The sequence below is a fragment of the Hermetia illucens genome, chromosome 3, assembly GCF_905115235.1.
Source record: "Hermetia illucens chromosome 3, iHerIll2.2.curated.20191125, whole genome shotgun sequence".
Lineage (NCBI taxonomy): Eukaryota > Metazoa > Arthropoda > Insecta > Diptera > Stratiomyidae > Hermetia > Hermetia illucens.
The window spans coordinates 68,472,058-68,495,328 of NC_051851.1; the positions used below are offsets into that span (position 1 = coordinate 68,472,058).

General features: G+C 38.7%; 1 protein-coding gene across 4 annotated transcripts in view; it reads right to left on the reverse strand.

Moving 5' to 3' along the window:
* The window catches only part of LOC119653020 (atlastin), a 34,749-nt gene extending 12,601 nt beyond the window's left edge, over positions 1–22,148 (reverse strand). Inside the window, exon 1 of one of the 4 annotated variants that reach the window (XM_038057459.1) lies at positions 22,058–22,148. In XM_038057459.1, the coding sequence (XP_037913387.1) occupies positions 22,058–22,091 (34 nt within the window). In that variant the 5' untranslated portion in view covers positions 22,092–22,148. The other 3 variants (XM_038057461.1, XM_038057462.1, XM_038057460.1) reach the window with 3 other exon arrangements.
* Positions 22,149–23,271: the final 1,123 nt, after the last annotated feature.

Here is a 23,271-nt window from a genome sequence, read left to right on the forward strand (position 1 = left end):
ATCAATCCGAATCCCCATAATCTCAGAGCAAACAATGTTTGTCGGCGTCTTGAAAAAAGTCAAATATTTGGGAAAACTTTGGAGTTCAGTTAATCACAGTTATGGTTGCTACATTAATCTAAGGATGTACATTTCATGAAATTGAATCGGCTATACAACCTGGGAAAAGAGGCGGAAAAGATATTTGATCCGCTGAAACTAAGATTTTCTAGAATACAAAGATGTTACTTTTTCCGCATATACCAAGTGTATAACTATGTGAAATGCCGTTAAAAAACATGTTTATTTCGGAAGTATTCAGCCACTCGCGGCGAAACATTCACCTAGTCACTTTTTTAAAAACTATTCTAGCCGTAATTGAAGCAGTGAACGGTTTAAATCATTCAATTGTGTTACGCCGAGCTTTAATAGGTCACAATAGACCGTCTTCCTATCAATGATTCGGTCCTATGATCATGTGGTTGATTCGTCTTTGTCTGCCCAAGAGTTCTTTCGCTTGGGATGCTAAAAAAGAATCTACTTTTCACCAGTAATTAATCGACGTAAAAACTGTATTAATAATAATCGTTGGCGCAACAATCCATATTGGATCAGGGCCTTGAAGTGTGTTAGAGCACTTCATTCAAGACCGTAACGGTACACTACAGTACACTGATGGAGGCAATGTGGTCAGCATTGCGCTTGCCCGAGATTATTACCCAATTATTAGTCCAAAGTTCTGTGTTAGGTAGTTCTGGAATTTTGTCTTATTTTATTTCATTTAAAAATTAGATTCATTCCTATTGAATAATTCCTGACAAAATTCGCATTCGTTTTCTCTTTCTTTCTTTAGAATTCTCCCGTCAATTATGAATTTCTTTGTAAATTCAAGCTTGTGAAATCAGCACGCAGATCGCTGATTTTTGAAACTATAAAAAGGCATTGTTAATGGATCATGCCTATAAACAGTCGCGGAAGTATGGATTTGTAGAGGCAAGTGATGATTTATTGGCTTAGCCTAGTCAAAGGTTAATTCGGATTTCTTTGCTAGTAACTAACAAAACAGACGAAGTAAATAAAAAATGAAACAAACACCGAGGTATCATCCTCCAGGAAGACAAGAGAAAGTCAGCAAACACTCAGTTAAAAAGTGGAGGAGCCTGATTAAGGAATTTTGAAGCAACCATCGCAGAGATATCGCATTGGTCAAAATTTTATTTGCTTCGGTTTCCTCAACATTTCCTATAAGCAAAAAGGCTTTTAAGTCACTATCCAGCGTATCAAGCCACCGTTGTTGATCTTTTGCTCGCTTACCATCGAGACTTCATTTTGGCATGTGAATTTTCGTTAGCGCGAATTACATGACCATAATATCATCGAAAACGCGTCTCTCGCAATTTTTCCACGATCGGTGAAAAGCGGATATCTGACATTTTCGTTTCCTCGCCGCAAGACACCGTTCATTGTCTTTTATAGTCGGTTAACACTCAGAACCAGGGCGAAAGACACTAAATTTTAGATTTGAGACGTTCGTTGATACATCTATCACACAGGAAATCAGCACTAACTGAGACCTTTCAGTTCATATCTTACAGGGTTACATTAGGAGAAACCCAATTATACATCTCCCCTCTGCATATTTGGGGAGCACCCCTTTAAATTCCACACAAATTTACCTAACTATGCGTGGGACTTCATACTTCATATATGTCCACTAATTTTGATTTCAATCGGTGTAGGCGTTTTGGAAAAAAATGCGTACGACAAATAGACAGAGGACAGTAAATCGATTTTAAAAAGGTTTTATTTTACAAAAAACCTTAAAAAATAAAATTGAAATCAACTAAAATATTTGAAAGCACTCTATGAAGTGAGTGTTATTTTCTCTTTAAGTTTAGAGTGATTGATATTACGAACTACCGTCTACTTCGAAACGGGTCAGATGCTAACTGTTCATTATTTGGTTTCTAAAAATTCAATGGGAAACCATTAAAAAGGAGGTTTAACTCCGCTAGATTAGACCTCAAGATAATTTTCCAGCGTATGCCAACAGAAAAACTGCAATTTTCTTACACTATCGGGTGTTGGCGAAAATTGAGTCAATAAACTTTCCGATAAGAATAGCAGTTTTTCTTTGGAATAGCACCAAGGCATTCTTGACGAACACTATGCAATTCGAATAAATATACTTGTGTCCACTGCTTTCTGCCTTAGTTATTTAAAATACAAGTTTCTGAATTTGAACGGAATTCGAATACTATTTTGGTGCTTTAAACACATAAATTAGCACTCCTAATAGAATGTTCCCATCGTTATATATATATTTGGGGTGATAATGATGATGATTAATTTTCAAGTTAATGCGACATTTTTTTTTTAAAACACTGATTGTTCACGATCACTGAATATGGTCTTATATATACATTCTAAATGCTATAAATTATTCGACCTAGTCATAATATAAACACATCCCATGCGATATGAGAACGTCTACCATTCTAAAAAATTGAAAAGCAATATATTTCCTAGACGCTTATTCTAATTTGAGTAATATGAAGAATGCAAGCAAGCCAAGAATTGAGTATCTAACATGCTTAGATATTATGCTCTGAGAATGTGGTGGTTGAAATTGAAATATCAGCGAGATTATGAAACGAGGTATTATATTTGGCTGATTACCAAAAATATTTCACAAAATGAGATGAATGAACATTTATGCCTATATATCTTGCGTCAGGTGCATTTTTGAGAGGTACACATTTACAATCCAAATTTCGAATAAAGTGATAGAATGGGAAATCTAATGCATAAAACAAAATGGCTGCTGTCATGATTGAATGGAATGGAAATAAAAGCAAGATTTGCGATTTTTGCCACTTCTCCATAAAAAAAAATACGAGAAAAACCATAGTAAATTCTACCTTTTACCAACAAAAAGTAGTCCCCAAACGAATCTCAACCTAATAAAGCAAACATGAATAAAATGAGAAACTGCTCCCCAGATTTTCCATAGAAAAAAATCCTTCAGTAAGAAATGAAAACGCACTGAAAAAGCGGAGAATCAGCGAACACTGTGTATGTGAGAACAAATAATGTCTCATGTCATTAGTAAAATTTCTATTATATTTTTTTTTCCTGAATTCCGACACGAAAACAACTTCCATTATATCCTTCAGTAAAATTTCTCCGACCAAAAGTCACGACATTAAAAATTGTACATGGGATGTAGAAATGAATTTACACAAAATGCACATTAGTAAGAAAGGCCAATCAAATGGTGGTGATCATTCGTAATGGATCCAATTTCTGAACCTGGAAACCAGATGACTATAATTTATGTTTACCAGGAATTGAACTTAATTGTTCAATAACTAACACTTCAATGTTTGATATTAACAAGTCGGAAACGGAAAGCTCGGCGCTTCAGGTATGAAAAGTTTTGTTGAATTTTTATGTAAGAATATTTGGGAGCCCGATATACATAGCTCGGAGTGTATATACGTTGGATATACCTAATATTCAGTTCAGTGTGATACTGACATTTTATCTCTTAGGCAGTAATAACTTGACGTGAAAGAGGCAACGTTAACCTACTGTTACTTTGTTAATAATGGTAGGATTTCCGCCATACTTTGCAGTCTGATGTTTCATATTAAAACTTATATTACTCTTTATGGATCTACGATTAAATTAAGGGGAGTCTGCAGTAAATTGTACAAACATATTAATATGCTATTAAGTATTAACTTTATTTGAACAGATATAGATATTTGAAGAATAGATTTTGTTTTTACAGTTGAGTCGTTTCTGGAAAAGAGTCCTTGAAGTAGTTGACACTTTTCAGGCTGCCGGTAGCAAACAATGAGATGCTAATATTTTCGACGTTAGCACTGTTTCCCAATATACCTGTTAAACAAACTTCTTACCAACTAGAGATGAGACTCAATAAATGTGGGGATACACCAGAAATTGGAGAAAAAAACTGAAACCTATACACATTAGCATTCCCTTTTATGAACGAAAATTAAACTCGTAAGAAAAATGTTCATTGTTTACATAGAATCAGCCAGAAAAGGGTATAATGCCGAGAGTATGGCTAAGATATATCGATGACGTTTTCGCGATCGGGGGTTGCAGTCAGCATTATCTAAGAAAGGTATTTGGTGACGAAAGCAAATATAAAACAAGTACATCTGAATAAAGCGTATACATTGGATACCTGGAAATATTACGGAAATTGTTGAACATAGACGGAGGAAATTGGGCATAAAAACTTATCAAATTTACTGAACTGATTGCCTACCGAACCAACAATCGCATCATTCTTAAGTGAATTTAATAGCCATTATCTGGATTAATAGTTTTTTTTATTGATACCAATTTTCTATTTAAAATCATTTGCAGAGATTGTCCAACCTCTATATGATATCCAGACATCGAAATAACCACCGCTTCGTTAGCAGCATAATAAAGGTGATAATAATATACAGTAGATATCGTTTATAACGCTAATTTGAAGCAAAATAATTCTAAACAAATTTATATAGGTTGTAGTGAAATAATGGCTCAATTTTCCCTAATCTTTCCAGAAAAATATTGTTTATAGCGACTATTTGCTGAATATATTCCGATTGGCTTTGGCTTGTCTATATTCCCATGCCCAATAATGTGCGTCGATTATGTTGGCAGTGGTAGGTGCTAAATTGGTAAGCGCATCATGTAAAAGTGGTTAAATTCGTGGAAGCATGCGGGTCGAATTCTCAAATTCTTTATCCAAGAAACTGTTCGAAAAGAACAAACTAGGAAACTAGGACCTCATTAAAATTCACTTATGATCGTCCTCTTAATTTCCAAAAATTAAAAAAAAAAAATAAATTGCGGCGATACTAAGCAACTTTGGACACTTCTCCAGAGGAAGAAAGTCGGAAGCCGCCTTAACTATTTACTATAATTACTTTAGTTTTCTATCGAAGTGATCTTGCCTCTAGAAGTTACTTAATTGTTAGAATGATAGCTCTCTAATAATTAAGATTATTTTAGGGGCAGAAAAGTAAAATTATTCAAGTAGTTAATGTGGTTCCCGGCTTTTTTGCTCCGGAAGTAGTTGTCACCAAAACAATTGGGATAGGTATTGGCTTGGTATAATTGGTCGCCTCCATATTCAACCAGTCCGGCTGAAATTTATGATATTTAAGCCGACGAATTGAGCGGACTGTTTATTTCTTGGTTGGTGGTGGCAGCATTTGTTCGTCGTCTTCAGTCGGCGGGACCTCCAATAGTCGATATTTTGATTGTTGAGCAGTTTACCACATCAAAGTACTTCACCCATTGCTCCAATATGTCTCGGCAGGATGAGTATCAAAGTGTATAACACTTCATTCTGTTGGCTTGTTAGTGAAACTTTCGCCCTTGATGCATTTGCTCCCTGTATTTTTAATGTCCATGAAGTGAATGACGCGGAGAAGTCCAGCAAATGTTTTGCAACGACGAGGAAGGCACACCCGTAGGAGCGCATTGCCAGAACGCTCGCGATCATTCACCGGGGTCAGGAGTTGGTTTTCGAGGATCCAGAGCAGATGATGCAAAAATTATCGGCGGTTGTGGGTATGAGCTAAGAAACTAAGCGCTGATTCATCGTGGAGGACCTCCGCTATATATTTTGTAGAACGAAAGTCGGACAAATGCTTTCCGAAGCCGCCAGGAGAAATTGAGTTGAATGTTGCAAGTTGACTTTATGTTTCTTAAGAAACAATGCTGCCGGGCAGCTCAGGTTTTTCTCTGAAGAGAGAATTTTTACTTTGGATATAAAAATCTATCGAAGGAAAGATCACTTGCTCGCCCAAGATTCTGTACATGCTCCAATTGGCGCAAGAACGAATTTTCAGGTTCAATGAGACATATGCACAGTAAGGGAGAAAATATCACAAACGAAGTATATTTAAGTGTTCTGAAGAATTTAGTGGACCCGTAGAAGAATACGATGGTGCGCCTGGTCACAGACGTTACTAGAGGTTTTGATCGAACGAATCTTGACACCCAACAGTCCAGTTTAATATTGGAAATTTGATAAAAATCGTACTTTTATAAATAAAATCAAAGTAGGTCAAAGTTCTTTCATTAATAGAAATCCCGCGATACATAAGAGAATCTGAGATGTTGCGTTAGACGGGGTGTCAAATACCTTGAATTTCTACGGTCTGAGTGCTCAGATGGTATGTCTCCCCATGAAGAAATTATGAACTGTTTATATGAGTTTTTGGGTATGTAACTTGCGAGGGGTGAGGATAGATACAAATTTCTATTTTAATGGGCAAAATATCTGTTTGTTATTACTTTTGGATCAACCTTTGTACGATTGAATATCAGCATTCAATAACGCTGACAGTGGAACAAATCTAGTGCGTACCTTCTTTCATGTCTTTCATCTACTAATTTTCGGTATTTGATTCATTAATATTCTTCTTATATTCTTATATATCTTTTACTGGTATTAAATTTGTTTGGTGACTAGATCATAGGTGATTGCACTGATCAGGAGATGACATAAGACAGTCTTTAAAATTAGTAAATCCGCACTCACTTAAAGTCATCATGATTTCCGGTGAATAATGCAGTGATGTCACTGAATTAATTTTCCAATAGAAAACTAGCAATATTCGAAGTAAACACGAATTCAATGCACACACATTTACTTATAAATGCATTTCAAAGCAGACCATTTGAACAGAAATCAAAGTCTTTTCGCGCTAGGATTACATATTAATGTTCGTCATTTAATTTCGCTCACCGTAATCATTAAAATGAACTCTGATCCCTAACAATTATTCTCGAAATACCGAAAGTTAAACAGACACAATTCTGGTTATTGTTGTGATCTTTTTTCTTATTAATAAAATAAGTACACAAAGATATCATGTTCGCAAATGTTTCGAGTAAATCGTCGCGTTCAATTAATCGCTTTGTTCAAATAAACGCGATGGACAAGGCGAAACTCCAATATGTATCTGGAGAATAGTCAACCTACTTGAAACAAAACGACGGATCATTCAATTACAAACGACTTATTGCTGAATGTATTAATACGTAGTACGATTTGAATTCAGATTGAACGCAAATAAAAGTTGCTGGTTTCGCACAACTTCAAGGTTGAGCAATGAAATGAATTATAGATGCGGAACGGATTGAGGTCTAGTTCATTGATATGGAGCTCAATGTTCCAGCACATCTGTTTCATTGGCTTACGTAGCATTGATGCGATAGTGTAAAATGCTGGATATCTCAATTGGACTGCCAACTGAATATATCTAAATTTGCCGACACGTTTACACATAGAAACTATTATTCTTTATATATGCAAAATTTCGTCCTTCTGGAACGGCAACAATAGGTTCATGTTTCGACAACAATCGCTGGTATATTGCTAACACTTTTTCTATTTATAGGGAATGCCCAATTGTACCAGTGTTGTTTTTTGAATTACTTTGCGAATGGCACTGTTTTTGTGTTGTACTTGAACTCTATCTATCGCAAAGAATTACTTAGTAATTGCTTATCAAAATTATTGTTATATATACCATAGCATGTGGAACTGCAGGCGTCCTTGGCATATTTTGGTCTACTACGTTTTCTCAGCAAAATCGAGAATGCTTCCTCACATAAACAGTAATTTTTATCTCAGGGTCTGGACCCTACAACTTAATAAGATTGAACAAATACACTACGAAGTTTCAGATTTATAGTTGAAAAATTGATAAGGAAGAAAAAATGAAATCTCAAAACAAAACAACGCACTCTGGTATGTTATTACATGTAGATATGCTATTGTAGTATCTGTACCAAGTTCAAGTTGCTCATGACGTAAATATGGGATTTATAGACCTAGGAACAGATAGTCTACGACCATGACATTCCACTTTGTAAACCGTAACAACACGCAAGTAGGCAACAATTAGTGGAAGATTCCCCTTGTATTTTTCAAATATTATTATTGTAAGGAAATCGATTACGTGAAATTCTATGGGCATTTCATTTTAGAGTATATATATATGCCGCATCGGTATACCTCTTGGGGAAAGGTATGGATTTATTTTCATGAGAATTTGTTGTAAGAAAGCTAGCAACAGCATCAAAAATTGAGTAAACCTCACATTGAGTTACTACGTTAATAAGCTTTAAGAGGCCGATGATATTTGGTCACGGGTCTTGCGTGAATTGCATTCATACGGATTACGAATATACCTACAAGGTCGATGAATTATATTATAAAATAAAAACAAATTTGGGATGATCGGGGAAAGAGATAGAAACTATGCATGAAGTTACTCTACTTTTGCTAAACCGTACCTTGTCTCTCCTTGTGAAATGGGTCCTGCTATATGCCGACCTGGTAATCGCATTAAACGTCGTTAACAAAATTAGTCATATCGCTCGGAAAAATTGCAGGGCGTCCACCACACTCGATGGGGCGTGGCCGGTCCCGGTTCTGCTGAGCAATGACGCTGTCCTTACGTAAGCAAACCATGCCTGCAACCTTGATTTTGGTGCTGAAGCTGTCAAGATGTAGAACTTGTAAAAGCTCTTTAAAAGTGATGCTAACAGATGCACTTTTGATCGCTGCAAAAATGGTTATAAACTCCTCTTCTTTATTAAGTCATGGATTCAATATGGAGTTGGAACATCTCTGAGTGTTTCGGAGACCATTAAAGAAGTCAACCGATTTCATGATAGGCTAATGATCACAGATATCTCAGCGACGTACCACACAATGGCAGGTTACGGACGCATCACTGATTTCGTCGACATTCATGGTTTTGTACTTATTAACTCATGGTTTATTAAACGGTTGCCTGGCACCCAAATTGTCACCTACCTCAACATCGATCGTCGGTAGTGTCCTGCACATTAAAGCACTGTTAAAAAGACGGGAGAACGGAACATCACTTTCAATCATAACAGAAAGACCAGGGGAATATTCAAGCCGATATTGTAAGATAGTTTTCCCATCATCAGCACAGCTAACGATTAGAGGAATTTTATAATGAAGAACAAATCGGGAAACCGGAAGCTTGGTGGACCTCGGCGCAAAACCGGGATGTCTGGAGTTCCTTATTAAGGCAGGCCTAGACCGGATACCGGTTGTTGCGCCGCTGATGATGATGAAATTTACAGGGTAAAGTCGAGTTTGAGCTACTGTAACTACAAACAAAACCTTAAAAAAGACAAATTTTATTTTTTAAATGCCGAATAGTGAGTCTTTTTCCCCTTATATACCGATATTTCCAGTTGTCCTCTTCTTCAGTGAGTTTTGGTCTCACTGAGGAAGAAAGAAATTTTGTTTTTTAGCGATGCACAAGTTGAAAAGGCAATCATGCGAATGAAAATGGGGAGAATAACAGAACCTCAGCTCTGGGAAGTGAAGCACTATCTAGCATTTGTAGAAATTACACTGGAAAGATGTGCCAGAAGTTTTTGTAAACGCGTTTAAACGCTCTTTTCTATAGTCGTTCTAAAGTAGTAGTAGTAATTTGAAAAATAAGATAAATTAAAAGTGTATTCAATTTGATCGCAATTTTTATTTTATATCGTAAAGTGATTATCATTTGAAGTAAGTGTAAGTGTCGTGCGGGTTATTCAAAACTTCAACCAAAGTCGTAAAACAAACGAACGGAACTGCATGTAAAAATGTTTGTTCCTTCAGAAAAAAATAAGGCCTCAAATTTGATCTTTCTCTACAAGACTCTAGACGATAGAAATAATTCTCATTCTATTGTCGAGAAAAAAAAACCAAGGACGAATAGAAGACGCATTGGTCCAACACTCAATCAAAATAAAACCATAACTTTTGGCCCCAGAAAATTCAAATTATATTCAAAACATCTACACCTGGGGGCTGTCTTGGAGATTTCAAGCTGCAGAGAATAATCTTAAATCTACGAAAGACAGTCACTAACAATATGTAGACGGTAAGAAACATAAAGTTGGAGGTTCCATTAGTATATTTTAATTTCTTAAAGCAGCAGCATCAACCGCAACGCATATTTATAAATCGTTAACTCACCCACGAGTATAAGTTTCGTAATATTTCATTGTTTTGCTGCGTTCACATTTTCGTATGCGAAAGTGAGTCAGCAGTAGCATCTTAATATTTGATCTTTTTCTATTGTATTCAAGATTTCAATCTCTATCTAATAATGAGAGATGACATTAAGTATTCACAGGATGCGACATTATCAGAATCGGTTTGTGTGAAGAAATAGAAAATCGGGATATTGTCATATCATTATAAGACTAAAATTAGTTCTGGTTTCGTTCATATTTTCAAACTTTTGAATGCGTGTAAGACAATATAAATAGTAGACTTAACAAATTTGCAATACAATTGGTGGCTGGATAAATTTTACTGAGTCAATTCTCTGTCGAACTGCACTTAGAATACACAAGGAAGATAGAGACGAGGTTCTAGGACGATATGAAAAGGTTTATCCAAATTAGGTAATATAAGGAGGTCTCCAATTCAATGCTACTTTGGCTGAAGTTAGCATTGTTTTTGCTGACGGCGGCACCGTTTTTATTTCGCCCAAAAAATATACAAAATATTCTCTAAAATTTTAAATCTTCACATTATGGAATAGTAGAGTAATAGAATGATTGCTAGAATGACGATAAAGAAAACAGTGTAGCTTTTCATATGTAAGTGTATTCTTCTCTTCTCTCTTTGGACTCATATTCAAATATTGCAATTAGTAGCGGTTTCACATAAGGCGGGTGCAATTTCAGTGGCCGTAAAAGCAACTTACGATATTAGCTTTTAGTTGGTTTGAAATCACCAATAGTTTATTGGTTTTTTGCCTCTTCCCAACACCGACCGTTGCATATATTGTACTAATCCTTAACCGTATGGAGAAGGCTTTTCGAAAAGGTTCTACCTTGGTTGGTCAATGTATATTATATATACATATACTTATTAGAGCAATCGGGCTTTAATCTATTCAATACTTCAATACTTGTTGGCACAACAATCCATATTGGATCAGGGCCTTGAAGTGTGTTAGAGCACTTCATTCAAGACCGTAACGGTACACTACATTATACTGTAGGAGGCAATGTGGTCAGCATTACGTTCGCCCGAGATTATTACCCTGATTTGATTCAGGTACTCATCCACAGCTGAGTCGACTGGTATCCGACTTCAAATCACGATACAAATCTCACTGCCACCAGTGAGACTCGAACCGCGACCCTCTGTATGACAACCTTGTGCTCTAACCACGTAGCTATCCGGACACTATTCAATACGTGTTACCCCGTAAAACATTTTATTATTGCTCTGTAGCTCTTATATAGTTTGCCGAATTTCAATAACTTTTTCGTGCTCAACACGGATGTGTTTGCAGACATCCTTTTTTTTTAGAGCACAAGTTTCGTTGATTAAACAATCACTTTAACGTCTGAAAAAGATTTTGTGTGACTTTATTTGAATGGATTCAGTGTGAGTTTGTTAGTCAGGGAAGTTAGGTCTCATAATGTACGCATCTCATGAACATCTGAGGCAGAAGAGGCATCGACTGAGTAGAGTGCGTCGTGGATCTCCTCTAGTCCAACGCATCATCTTTGTCTCCATTGCCGATAACACTCAGAACCATAGGGCAATTCTATAATGCAGTTTTCCATTGGCTGATAGCATTGACCTGATATATTTAAACCGCTCAGTTCTGGACAAATCACTGCCACTAACAGTGACAGTGCCTGCTCCATGGGGATTGATCGACGAAAATTCAGTTTTATTCAGATTCAATTTGAGACTGTGGCGCGGCAGGATTCGAAATTTATTTCGAATGTTGCGAATGCGAACAAATAGATGGCGCGGAACTCTCCACTTTTTAGAACTCGCCACGGGAGTGGAGGACTAGCGGTGAGAAAGTGCCGTTGGTTGGGACAGGAAAAGACCGCATGGAAATAAGTCGATCTCTCCTGCGTCTAACCTTGCGATAGACGGTTGTCTTGCGGTGCAGCGTTTGATAATTAATTTAAACTCTTTCGTTCCAATTAGTGGATTTTTCATTCGTAATTTCTTTAAATTCTTTCGTTCCAATTAGTGGATTTTTCATTCGTAATTTCCTTAAACTCTTTCGTTACAATTAGTGGAGTTTTAGTTTGTTCATAGAGAGTATCGATATGTATAAATCTTTCTGATCAAGTATTTACGGTTATTTTCTTATTCATTATTTTGGGAATTCGGCGCTCGATGCGAAGGTGGAATTGTACAGTAAGTTTAACGAGCCAGGCCGCTAGGACTAGCCGAATAAGGAAGTAAAACTAAAAGACCGTATTGCATGAGGCGAACATTCGATTTTTGGACAAGTGGCTCGAGATCATTTTTGCTACTAGATGCCATCTGCATAAAGCCGTGTATAGGGCGCTGGATGTTGAATGTCCCGTATGATAGTGTCCATAACAAGAATAAAGAGGAGTGGTGAGAGGGCGCTTCCTGGATGAACATCGACAGAGACACGAAAATGTTTTGATACCCGCACCACACTTTGAACTTTACTTTTCGGATCGTGGCACCAGGTGTTGTCGTAGAGCATACCAGAGGAATTCGTTGCTTTCTCCAGCTCCAGAAATGCATGTAAAGAGGGTGATGCTTGATGAGTGAAAGCGCAGCGTGTGTTGCGACAATAGTTAGAAAGTTCTTGACAAACCTGGCGTATTTCACGATTATTAGAACGATTTCATGAATACGCTTGTCATTAACGCAGCAGAAGTGTTCGATATCCTATGTATGTTGATGTTGGTTTTTGACAAATTAATCAGATCATGGGTGGCTGCCAAATCAAATATACTCTCGTTGCGCGCTTCGTTTTCCTAAGTCTACCTGTTTACCCACATGACCATTAAGGACATCTGCAATGTTGATATATTTATCTGCAAGCACATTACAGGCCTTTGCATCAAGAAGTTGCCAGAAGGCATCTTTTTCCGCATCAGATCGACCTGTATGTGATGCGTATGCGGTGTAAAAGTGATATAACGGTGAGCTCATCATGAAAACAACCTCTGAGATGGCAATGCTAACATCGTATTGAGCGTGTGGGCTACCAAAATGGAGAATGTGTCGCAGCTTGGCAGTGAGCAGACAATTTACTTACGTTCTGACGCGGTACATGCGACAAGAATCCTTGCCTATTTCTCGGCAGGACCGCGGAAGGGCGATCAGGTAGGATTTAGCATAATATAATTACTCCAACTATACTTTATCTGTTTCTCTGATCTCAGCATTTTATATCATCATAGAATACTAGCATCACATAAAGGAGAGTAAGTTGAATATTCCTACTAACTGTAAATTAAAATGTGTGTAACCAGCATTAATGTCCTAACGGAAGAATTTTTCTAGACTCGAAGCTTATGTAAGTGGATAAAAACCCGACTTGGCAGATCGAAGGGCAAGCGACCGATAAAGGTGAAAAAATATTGTTGATATGATTACTATCAACCCGAATTCAACGCTGCGTTCAGATTAATTAATATTGAGGAAAAAAGTTTTGAACATAACATACGAGACGATCGGGAGACATATTTATGCGCATAAGCAAAAACGATGTGATACAGTAAAGAAAGCTTTACTGAATGCAACGAGACTTGCGGGGCAAGAGAAATTGTCGCTCGAGATTGGAACAACTTAATCTTTTCCAATGGAGCTTTAGCTTGGAACATGCTTGGCCAATGGTAGTAGAGAGGCAGTTAAGCATCCTATTAAAATGAACCACGGCATCTGTTTTGTGAACCTTTTTTGGATTAAATAAATGCTAACAATTAACGAAATTTACAGGAAAGCAATATTCTATCAAAAACAATTTTGATTAATTGAATAAAAAAATGAAAGGCATTTAGTAAGTAGCAAAGGCAGATAGGCGTTGTGATTTTAAATAGACCCTTCGACTATTTTTGATAAAGAACAAACTATGTGTGAAAAAGGGTTCTAATATGAAGCAATTAATAAAACAGATTAGTCAAGTTTGGATATCGCTGTCGAAAGAATATGCGATTAGTTTCGTTGAAAGTTTACCTCGGCGATGTACTGATATAACACATGTTACGTCGACTGCTCATTGTAGTAATAACGAAATAGGAAGAGTGACAAGTCTGTTGGGTGCTCTTACAGATTATCCAACCTATGATCAATTCATGGAATTCTGAAGGTACTCGTTTGATCTACGACAGTGCTAGAATTTTCTTCTCTTTGCATAAACAGAAATCAACTGCAAATTCATCAGCTCAAATCTCAGAATCGTGCAATTGTCGTAAGGAAACCACAACATTGCTCACTGCAGTAGATTTCATCATTTTCTTTCTCAAGTACGGAAAATATCATTACATAAACAAGTCGGGAAACATGAAACTGCACACTTCAGGTATGAAAGGTTTTATGTATTTCTTTTACAAAAACATTTGATTTGTCCCATTAGTACCTAGCTCATAATATCTGCATATATTATGTGAGAATATCCACTTTGGCGTGACACTGACATTGATAGTCTTGAATTTGCACAGAAGCAACAATTTTGACCTATTATAGCTTTATTAGTAATAGTGTGCGATTTCCACCAAACCTGGTAGGATCATGTTCTGTTACAACCTACATAGCTGCAAAATTTCGTGATTCTAGGATGGGGGGCTTCGTAGTCAATTACTAAAACTTTTAGTAATATACTATTAACTTAATTTGATCTGATATTGGTATGGAGGGTATTTTCGAGCCTAGCCACCATATAGTGACGGTTTCTTGATTTTTCGGTTGGGTAGTTTCTGAGAATGGGTCCGTGAAAAAATGATCACTTTCGACCCTCCACACTCCCTACCTTTCCAACAAATATCAAAACTAAGACCGGCTTTTGAAAGTACTAACCGAGACCTTTGATACCCTACATGATTGTATTTGGCGAAGAAAAGTTACGCCCTCTTTAAATTCGACGTAAAATGATGTAACTCACTGTATGCGTGAGCATTCACCATCCCTCCCTACCTTTCCCCCCAAGTTTGATGTCAATCGCCATAGTCGTTTCCGAGAAAAATGTGTGTGACAGACAGAGAGTAAAGCGATATGTTGTTTTGTTTTACACAAAACCTTAAAAAGCTGCAGAAATTGCTTGATGAGAACTACATATGTAATCGATTGCAAAAATGACAAAAGTGGATTCTAAACTTCACACGAAAGCAAATGGTCTCCCATCCGCGCCTATATCTCTCCATCCTCCATTCAAATTATAAGCTAAACTGATTCGAAACAAGCCTTAGAATTAAAATGATTAGCCTCGTTCAACAGCGTTATCTAATTTATCGGTTTAATAATCTTCTCAACAATAGGAAAATAGTCCAATCATTCATTGCCGTCTATAAAAAGAGGTTCGCCTGCTCATAGACGCAGGTTCAAAATTGTAATTCATCTTTGAACATCTCGCTAAACAGCCCGAAATCAAACCTCAGCAGTTAAAGTTCGATGTGATTGGATTTATGTTAAAATTTGTCATGTAATGGCTTCAATTACACTAAAATCAATCTCAACCGGCCACCTCAATAGATTAGATGCTCATCTTTGCAGGAATCTCACTGCAACGTTGGAAGCAGATTATCAAAAGTGGCCATGCGACAATCATTTGAAATTGACAGATTTAGAATACTTATCATCACGGCCAGTTGATATAATCATTAGTGGTGATCTTTATAATGGGATTGTCAATAAACGAGTCATTAAAGTATCACCGTCAAGTGCAATAACTCAATGGATAATCTTTGGGACATTCTTGAACCAATTAGCGCTCTAATCAACTTAAAATCAGTTTTGTACGAATTTTGGAATGATGTAGTAAATGTATCATAGTAGGGAAGAGAAATATGAATTTTCGTTGAACTCAAACGAATCAGGGAGATCACTTAAATAATTAGTAAATCAACTTTGAAATTCATATTCTAGAGCTCACCATTGTCTTCAATCTTAATTAGTGTGTGGCATGAGAATCACCCACACGTACTATAGAAATATCAAAAGTAGATAATAATCACTTTTGAAGGCTGCGAAGCGTAAATACTTGGGTTAACTTGGCATCAATATTCAAATTACTTTCCAAAGGAGAATTTTGAACAGAAAAACTGGACGGACAAGTTATTCCAACAAATGAAACTCAGCAGGATAAACGTTAGGAATGATCTTGCATGTATCTGAACTCTAATCTATGCGCCACTTGATATCAAAGGCAACCCAAGTCTCATTCCGTATAACGTTTCGAGTTAATTGCAGCACTTCTGTTATTAAAAGGGTTATCTTCTTTCGGGGTGCGAATCTCAGACGATTTTGAACTCTAAAGCGGAGCCTGCATTTAGTCATCGATACTTTTTAAGGTTTTTTGTAAAACCTGTCTGTCACATCCGATTTATTCGGATACCGTCGATGTTATTGTCACGAAATTTGGTAAGAACATGTAGTCTGTGAATCCCTATACATACACTAAGTGGCGCCATTTTGTTTTGATATTGGGTGCAAGATAGGGGATTGAGGGCTCAAAATGTATGCCCGAAAAGGGTAATAGGTCTCGTTCTCAGAAGATCCTATTCAACCGAAAAAATCTGAAGAAAATCACAATGGTGCCCCTATACAAAATCTAGACCTCCAATTATATCCCATTCCGATATTAGCTGAAATATAGTTAATAATTGCATATTACCATATTTTAGAAATTTACCCGAAAACCTCCCTTAAGTTCATCCAAGCCGTACAAAATTTGGTATCGGTATACGTGATAAGATGCGTTGTTATCTGAGTAGTTTGCAGCAAATACAGATATTACTAACAAAGTTAAGGCGATCAAAGTTTGCTATTTCACGTGAATTTATTGCATTCTCTCATCATCAAGTAAAATGAACTTATATGAGCGGCGGGTCACAAGGGGCAATTTTAGTTTCCTTTTTAGTTAAGTGCATATCAGCATCAATTACTCGAGACAGATGACAATGAAGTTTGCGTTTTGTTAGCACTGATGAAGGGAACAAGTGGTTCCTGAAACATCGGTTTTTGCAGGCTTAATAAATGTCTCTAGCGAATAGGAAATAGGCTTAATTTCTAGAAACACGCGAGATTACACTTAGAGACACGTCTGTAAGTTAGTACCAGAGGTACTCAATTTATGTACATATGCATAAAGGCATATATGCCCGTATGCTTTTGTGTAGGGAGTATATTGAGATGCTTTAGATCAATTGTGGTGTATATGTGTCAATATGTGTTGCAGGCAATGTTTGTTTGCTTATGATGAGCACAATATCTGCCTTTAATATGTAAATATATGGAGCTTGAAAATATATGAAGAAATATTGGGTTGGGGAAAAAGAAATGTCGTATTTTTTTCAATAGATGGCGATACTTAAACGTATCTTGTGTTGTACTTATCGCATCGGGTCATACTATACGGCGATTTGAAGACGACAATCTGTGCAACAAGTATCTTTTTGACAGTGTTGTGATCGTACGTTTCAGTCTCAAGTTATAGCACGTCAAAGATGGAGTCCACCAAGCAAAAAATTCGGCATATTTTCCGTTTTTACTACCTGAGAGGTAAAAATGCAACAAAGGCGGCCGAAAAAATTTGTAAAGTTAATGGGCCTGATACTGTAACGATTCGCACAGCACAGCGTTGGTTCGATCAATTTCGTTCTGGTGTAGTGGATGTCGAAAATACACCCCGTACTGGTAGGCCAATCGTCGCAGAAACCGATAAAATCTTCGAAATCATCCAAGTAGACCGGCATGTGAGCATTCGCTCGATTGGCCAGGAACTGGGTATAGACCATAAAACCGATTGGAACCATTTGCAGAAGATTGGATTCCAAAAAAAAGCTGGATGTTTGGGCGCCACGCGAGTCGACGCAAAAAAATCTCTTGGACCGAATCAACGCCTGCGATGCACTGCTGAAACGCAACGAATTCGACACATTTTTGAAGCGGATGGTGACTGGTGATGAAAAGTGGACCACGTACGACAATCTCAAGCGAAAAAGATCGTGGTTGAAGCGCGCCGAGCCGGCCCAAACCATCGCCAAGCGCGGATTGACGGCCAGGAAGGTTTTGCTGTGTTTTTCGTGGGGTTGGAAGGGAATCATCCACTATAAGCTGCTCAACTATGGCCAGACCCTTAATTCGGTCCTCTATTGTGAGCGCGGTCAGAATTGGTCAATAGGAATGGTGTTGTGTCCCACCAGGACAACGCCCGGCCTCACACATTTTTGATGACCCGACAGAAGCTACGGGAGTTCGGGTGGGATGTCCTATCGCACCCACTGTATAGTCCGGACCTGGCACCAAGTGATTGGGGGGTTTATAAGGGGGGATAATGAAGTTGCCTTCTAAATGGCAACAAGTTTGCGAACAAAATGGCGTACATTTGACTTAAATCGGATAATTCTAAGTATGTTAAATAAAGAGTCAAATGTCGATCACAAATACGACATTTATTTTTCCCCACCCCAATATTTTGAATTCTAAGCTACGTATAAATTGAAAATCGTGCAACTTCCTCATATAAGAGCACAAAACATTTATACTTGAAGCGCCCAGCTCCCGGAATTCCAACTTGTTTTTGATGACCAAATCTTGGCGGGTCTAATCACTGCCGGAGGTTGCTTATAGCTGGAGTGGTGTTATCTATTCTCTTATATATGTCGCCTGTTGTGCAATCGTTTACAAACTGTCAGAGACGTAGATGAAACGAGTTCTCAACGGATCGGTGGACGCACAATCGCATTTTTTACATAAGGGAATAGTTCGGGAGACACGGGAGGATTAACTACTAAATTACCTTGTTTTTCATAAGCACTGGTTTGGATTACGTGCACTCTCGAATTGCTCGGGGTACGGTATCTTTAAACTATAATAGATCCGGAGCATGTGTGCTGAAAGCGAACTTGAACCCGATTGGTAGTTGCTTCCAAAAGCCCGTAAAGCAATACTTAAATGGTGGTCTGGTAAGGACAACATTCGCTCTACCTCTCTTATAGTGGACGTGTATATCTAAGATTTGTATATCTGTGTATAGAATGCTGGTACAGCCCCACTTTTTTTCGGATAAGACCCCCACGGCGAGTGTTCACAAAAAATTAATAGAACTTAACTGTTGTTTTTCGCGATTTGATTACTTTCAATGAGACTGCGATTCAGTTCCATTATCATCACATTTAACATTGTGTAAGTGATAAGCCACCATAAACATCCATGACGAATCGGAATTCGACCCTGACGTCGATATCGGGGATATCACGCTCCACCAACTCGGTGACGGTGCAAAATAAAATGTGGTAAAATATCGGAAGAATTTGAACTACGAAACTATACGGCCGAACTGTATTCTGTTTCCGATGTTATTTTTTAGTGATCGGTGCTGTCCTTACTTTAGCCGGAAGGGGTCAATCGACGACGACACCTTGAATATATCTCAACCATCGTGAATTTAGAGAAATAGCCAAGAAGAGTAGAATTGTTAATAAACGCCAACAAAAGCAAGGTTCAATCTGACGGGCCTTCGCACATCATTCTATTTGCAATAATGGGTAGGATATTGAAGGCGTCGGACAATTTTTGATGAATTTGATGAAACCCGTCTTCGTTATTTTGTCCAAATTTGTCCATTTGGAAATGCATTAACTTGGGGGAGCAAAGCACTCTTGCTATTGTCATTCGAATGTTCTAGGCCTTCATCAACACTCTTCTTCGTATCACCGGGGTATTCTGTCCCGACACAATTTTGAACGAAGATTAGAATGTACTAGTGGCAGTGAAAGTGAAATTTTCCTACATTTTGTTTTTAATAGTAAAATTGACAGTAATTTCGCTTAAGAAACAATAGATAACTCAATGATGGAAATTTTCAATTAGTTTTCCAATGATGTAAGCCGATGAATTTTCGTTCATCATTCTATAGAGACCGTGTGGAAACACGATAATGCTGATGAGTCTGTTATGAGACTTTCCTTTCCCACTCTCCTTAATTCCAAAGTTATCATTGGCTCACAACTTCTCAGCTCTTTTTCGAATTTCTGCCCGATATTTATCTTCAATTAACTGAAGAACCGCGGCACAATTCCTATTGACTCATATGTAGATAAGATAGGCTAAGAGGGTCATCGGTTCAAGCCGGCAACCAGAAGAAAGTCGTGAAAAAGATTTGTACGTTGTCCAGATATCGCAGGCCATTGTAACGTCACCGAAACAACTGGCTCTCGAAGCTAGATCGGCTCCGTTGGTTGACTGGAATTGGAAACACATTACTTTTCTGATTGATTCCCATCATCGGGACCACCTTTCGCTCCGCAACCAGTGGGCGCCCGTCCATCCAACTCACTTGCTCCGAGATTCAGAAAACTGGTTTTCGAAGCCAATCGCTCAAGCCAAGTGAAGTGTGGAGCACAGGCGACCGCATTGGCTTTGGAGCAAGGTATAACTGCTGGGCGTGATGTAATGACGACTAAATTACAAAGTTGCCAAACGAACATCGAAAAAAGGTTACAGAGAAGTTGGCCCGTCTAATTCAGCCGCTCTGGGTGCTGAAGCTGTTGACGAGGGCCCAGACTCCGGCTGTGGTGCCTCTCTAAATTCCACATTTTGTCGACGACAGCAAGCGTGGCGTTGTTTATCATAACGTGATAGCGTTATCTTGGAAATGTGTTTATGGAACATGCAAAGCGGCTGGTGCTCGATGGCAAGTCGGCACACTAATCTCATTCTATCTAATGAGAAAGCGTCGAAGGTCAACGTCGAAACGTTTGCATCATCCACTCGCCTGGCGCACGAATGACTTGGCACTGCGCTCGCATTGCAAAAACGTTCACATAGCTACGAATTCCTAATTTCTACCTGGGCAAAGTTTAAATATGACCACAGGCGACGGGGCTGTCAATTATCAACAAAATACCGAGGCAGAGAAAATAGAGAATGACGAAAGCGACAAAACGAACGAACTAAAAATAATGACACTGCGCGGCCAGTAATGAGGCGGCCGCGCTGAACGCCGATGACGAATGGTAAATTGCCGAATTTGCATAAAGAATAGATTCAGGCCGGGATCGCGTTAGACCCGGCGGTCGAGGCGATCCTCATTCACCCTGCGTAGAGTAGCCAACCCCCAGCCAGGCTAGCGGTGGGGTCCAGGCATGATGTCATGCGGCTCCAAAGACTTCTTTCCATCCAGAACCTGTTCACCAGCGTCCACCGAACAACACACACGAATACCTGCCGTCGAGCACCAAATCATTAAGACATTTTCGAAGCACCCAAACGACATTCCTCGCATCCTAACCTCACATTTGGCAATTGACAAAATTCGACTCGGGCTCTCGCACAGAAAAACAAACAAAAATCGAAACTCGGTACTCACTCAGAGGAAGGTAATATCACGAATTTTACTCGTAACGTCGAGAACTATAAACACGGTCCGCCAAAATAAATAAAACACGAAAATAAACTACGAAAAGACACAGATCCGGGGTACGAGGATGCAGACACTAGTGGAATTTTTACAAAACTACGCTCGCCGCGAACACGTCCCACAGTCGACTCAGCTGAAAATCGCTCGCGTTCCACACACCGTTGCACAAATACCAGCGCACGTTGACAGTACTTTGGCCGTTTTTCCAGATTTTTTGTTGAGACTTTTCTGCAATCGAACGGGAGGCGACAAAGATTTTCTATCGCGTCATTCACTTCTTGCTTGCACTGTTTAACGACCCACTTGACCAGTCGAGGAAATGTCGGGAAAATGCGAGATGTAGGGGGAGCGCGATTGCTTTTCGGGTGATTTTGCTCGCCTATTGCCTCCGCATGGATTCATGCGAGAGCAGATTTGCCAATTTGTTATTGTTTAAGCGTTTGTCAATCAGCTCCTGCCGTGCTTTGTTAGTAAGCCACCACCGCTCCGGTCACTCCCCTACAAGACTTCACTGAACTCAACAGATATTCGTATGGCAAGGAATCTACAGTTATTTGGTCCTTTGATTTTTTCTTAAATCGAAAACTAGTTAGAATTTGTCGCCTCACCTTCGCTGTGTTTACGTCGTCCAGCCTCAGCCATCTTGGAATTTGAAACTGGATCTAAAGTTGACACATTTGACAAAGAGCCAAAAGTGACATGTTGTGAAAGATGCGTTGGAACTTTTTAAGTTTCATGTGGATGGGAAATTCTTCTTGGTTTGCGTCTTGCTTTCAGTGGATGGTAAGTGCTCCCAGGGGGCATTTGCTAGATATGTAGAAAATTTGGCCAAGGTGCATGCATACACTAATGGTTTTTTAGTGAATTCGTTTAAGTTGCCGGAGATTGGGTTTGAGCTGGTATGTCTTAGCTAAATAACAAAGGCTCGAACTTGTGCAGTCACAACATATGCAACTACCGGTTAGTAGGTGGCCAAAGTTAAATTTGCTGTGGGATCCCCTCCAATCAAGTCCTTTTAAGTTTAACCACACAATCGAACCGCTTCACAACCTTGGCGCGAGTCGATTATTCCTAGCGATAAGCAAAACGCTTGTTTCTTATTTTGTTGATATAATTCGGTTCTAATAAATTTTTTTGATAAATAACCGTCGTTATTTCCAAATGTGAAAACAATAATGACCTAGTGAAACGCACTCCAAACTGTTGACCCGGAACGCCGAACGCAATACACTTTTGCTCCAGTGACTAAACTCGAGCAGCATCCTTCATGTACACGCATCGCAGGGCAATTTGCTAAGACTCATCAGGCGCAGTGGACCTGACCCTACGGGAAGCACAAGCCGAAGACGCCCTGTGAGGAAACCAGCTCAGTGCCGCAACGTACGACCATCCTGACCATCGCACGGCCATCTCAGTGGTACAATGCCCGGCCATCTTAAGTCCGTGCCGCAGCACAAAACGTTCTTCTGGGTTGTACGCCACAGTTTTTACAACCTCGAGCAAGGCAACCATTTTAATAACTAAATGTTTGGCGCGCATCCTATCCTTGTTGCTATGATCGAGCCGTCTAGAATAAATAGCCCCGATACTCTCTCGCAATCGTTATACACGGCACAGAAGCAAAAGTAACGACAAACGGAAAATCTGTTCCTATCACGAACGTTTTGGCAGTAAGGCTCAAAAAATGCCAACCTCCTTGCTACTTTCAGAACTAGTCGGAAAAATAGAATCGTCGCCGCCTAGTAGTGCAATAGGTGGCGAGAACACAGAACCGTACAGGCTAGTAATCCGCTGCTGACATACGGGCATTGAGTTCCTAATC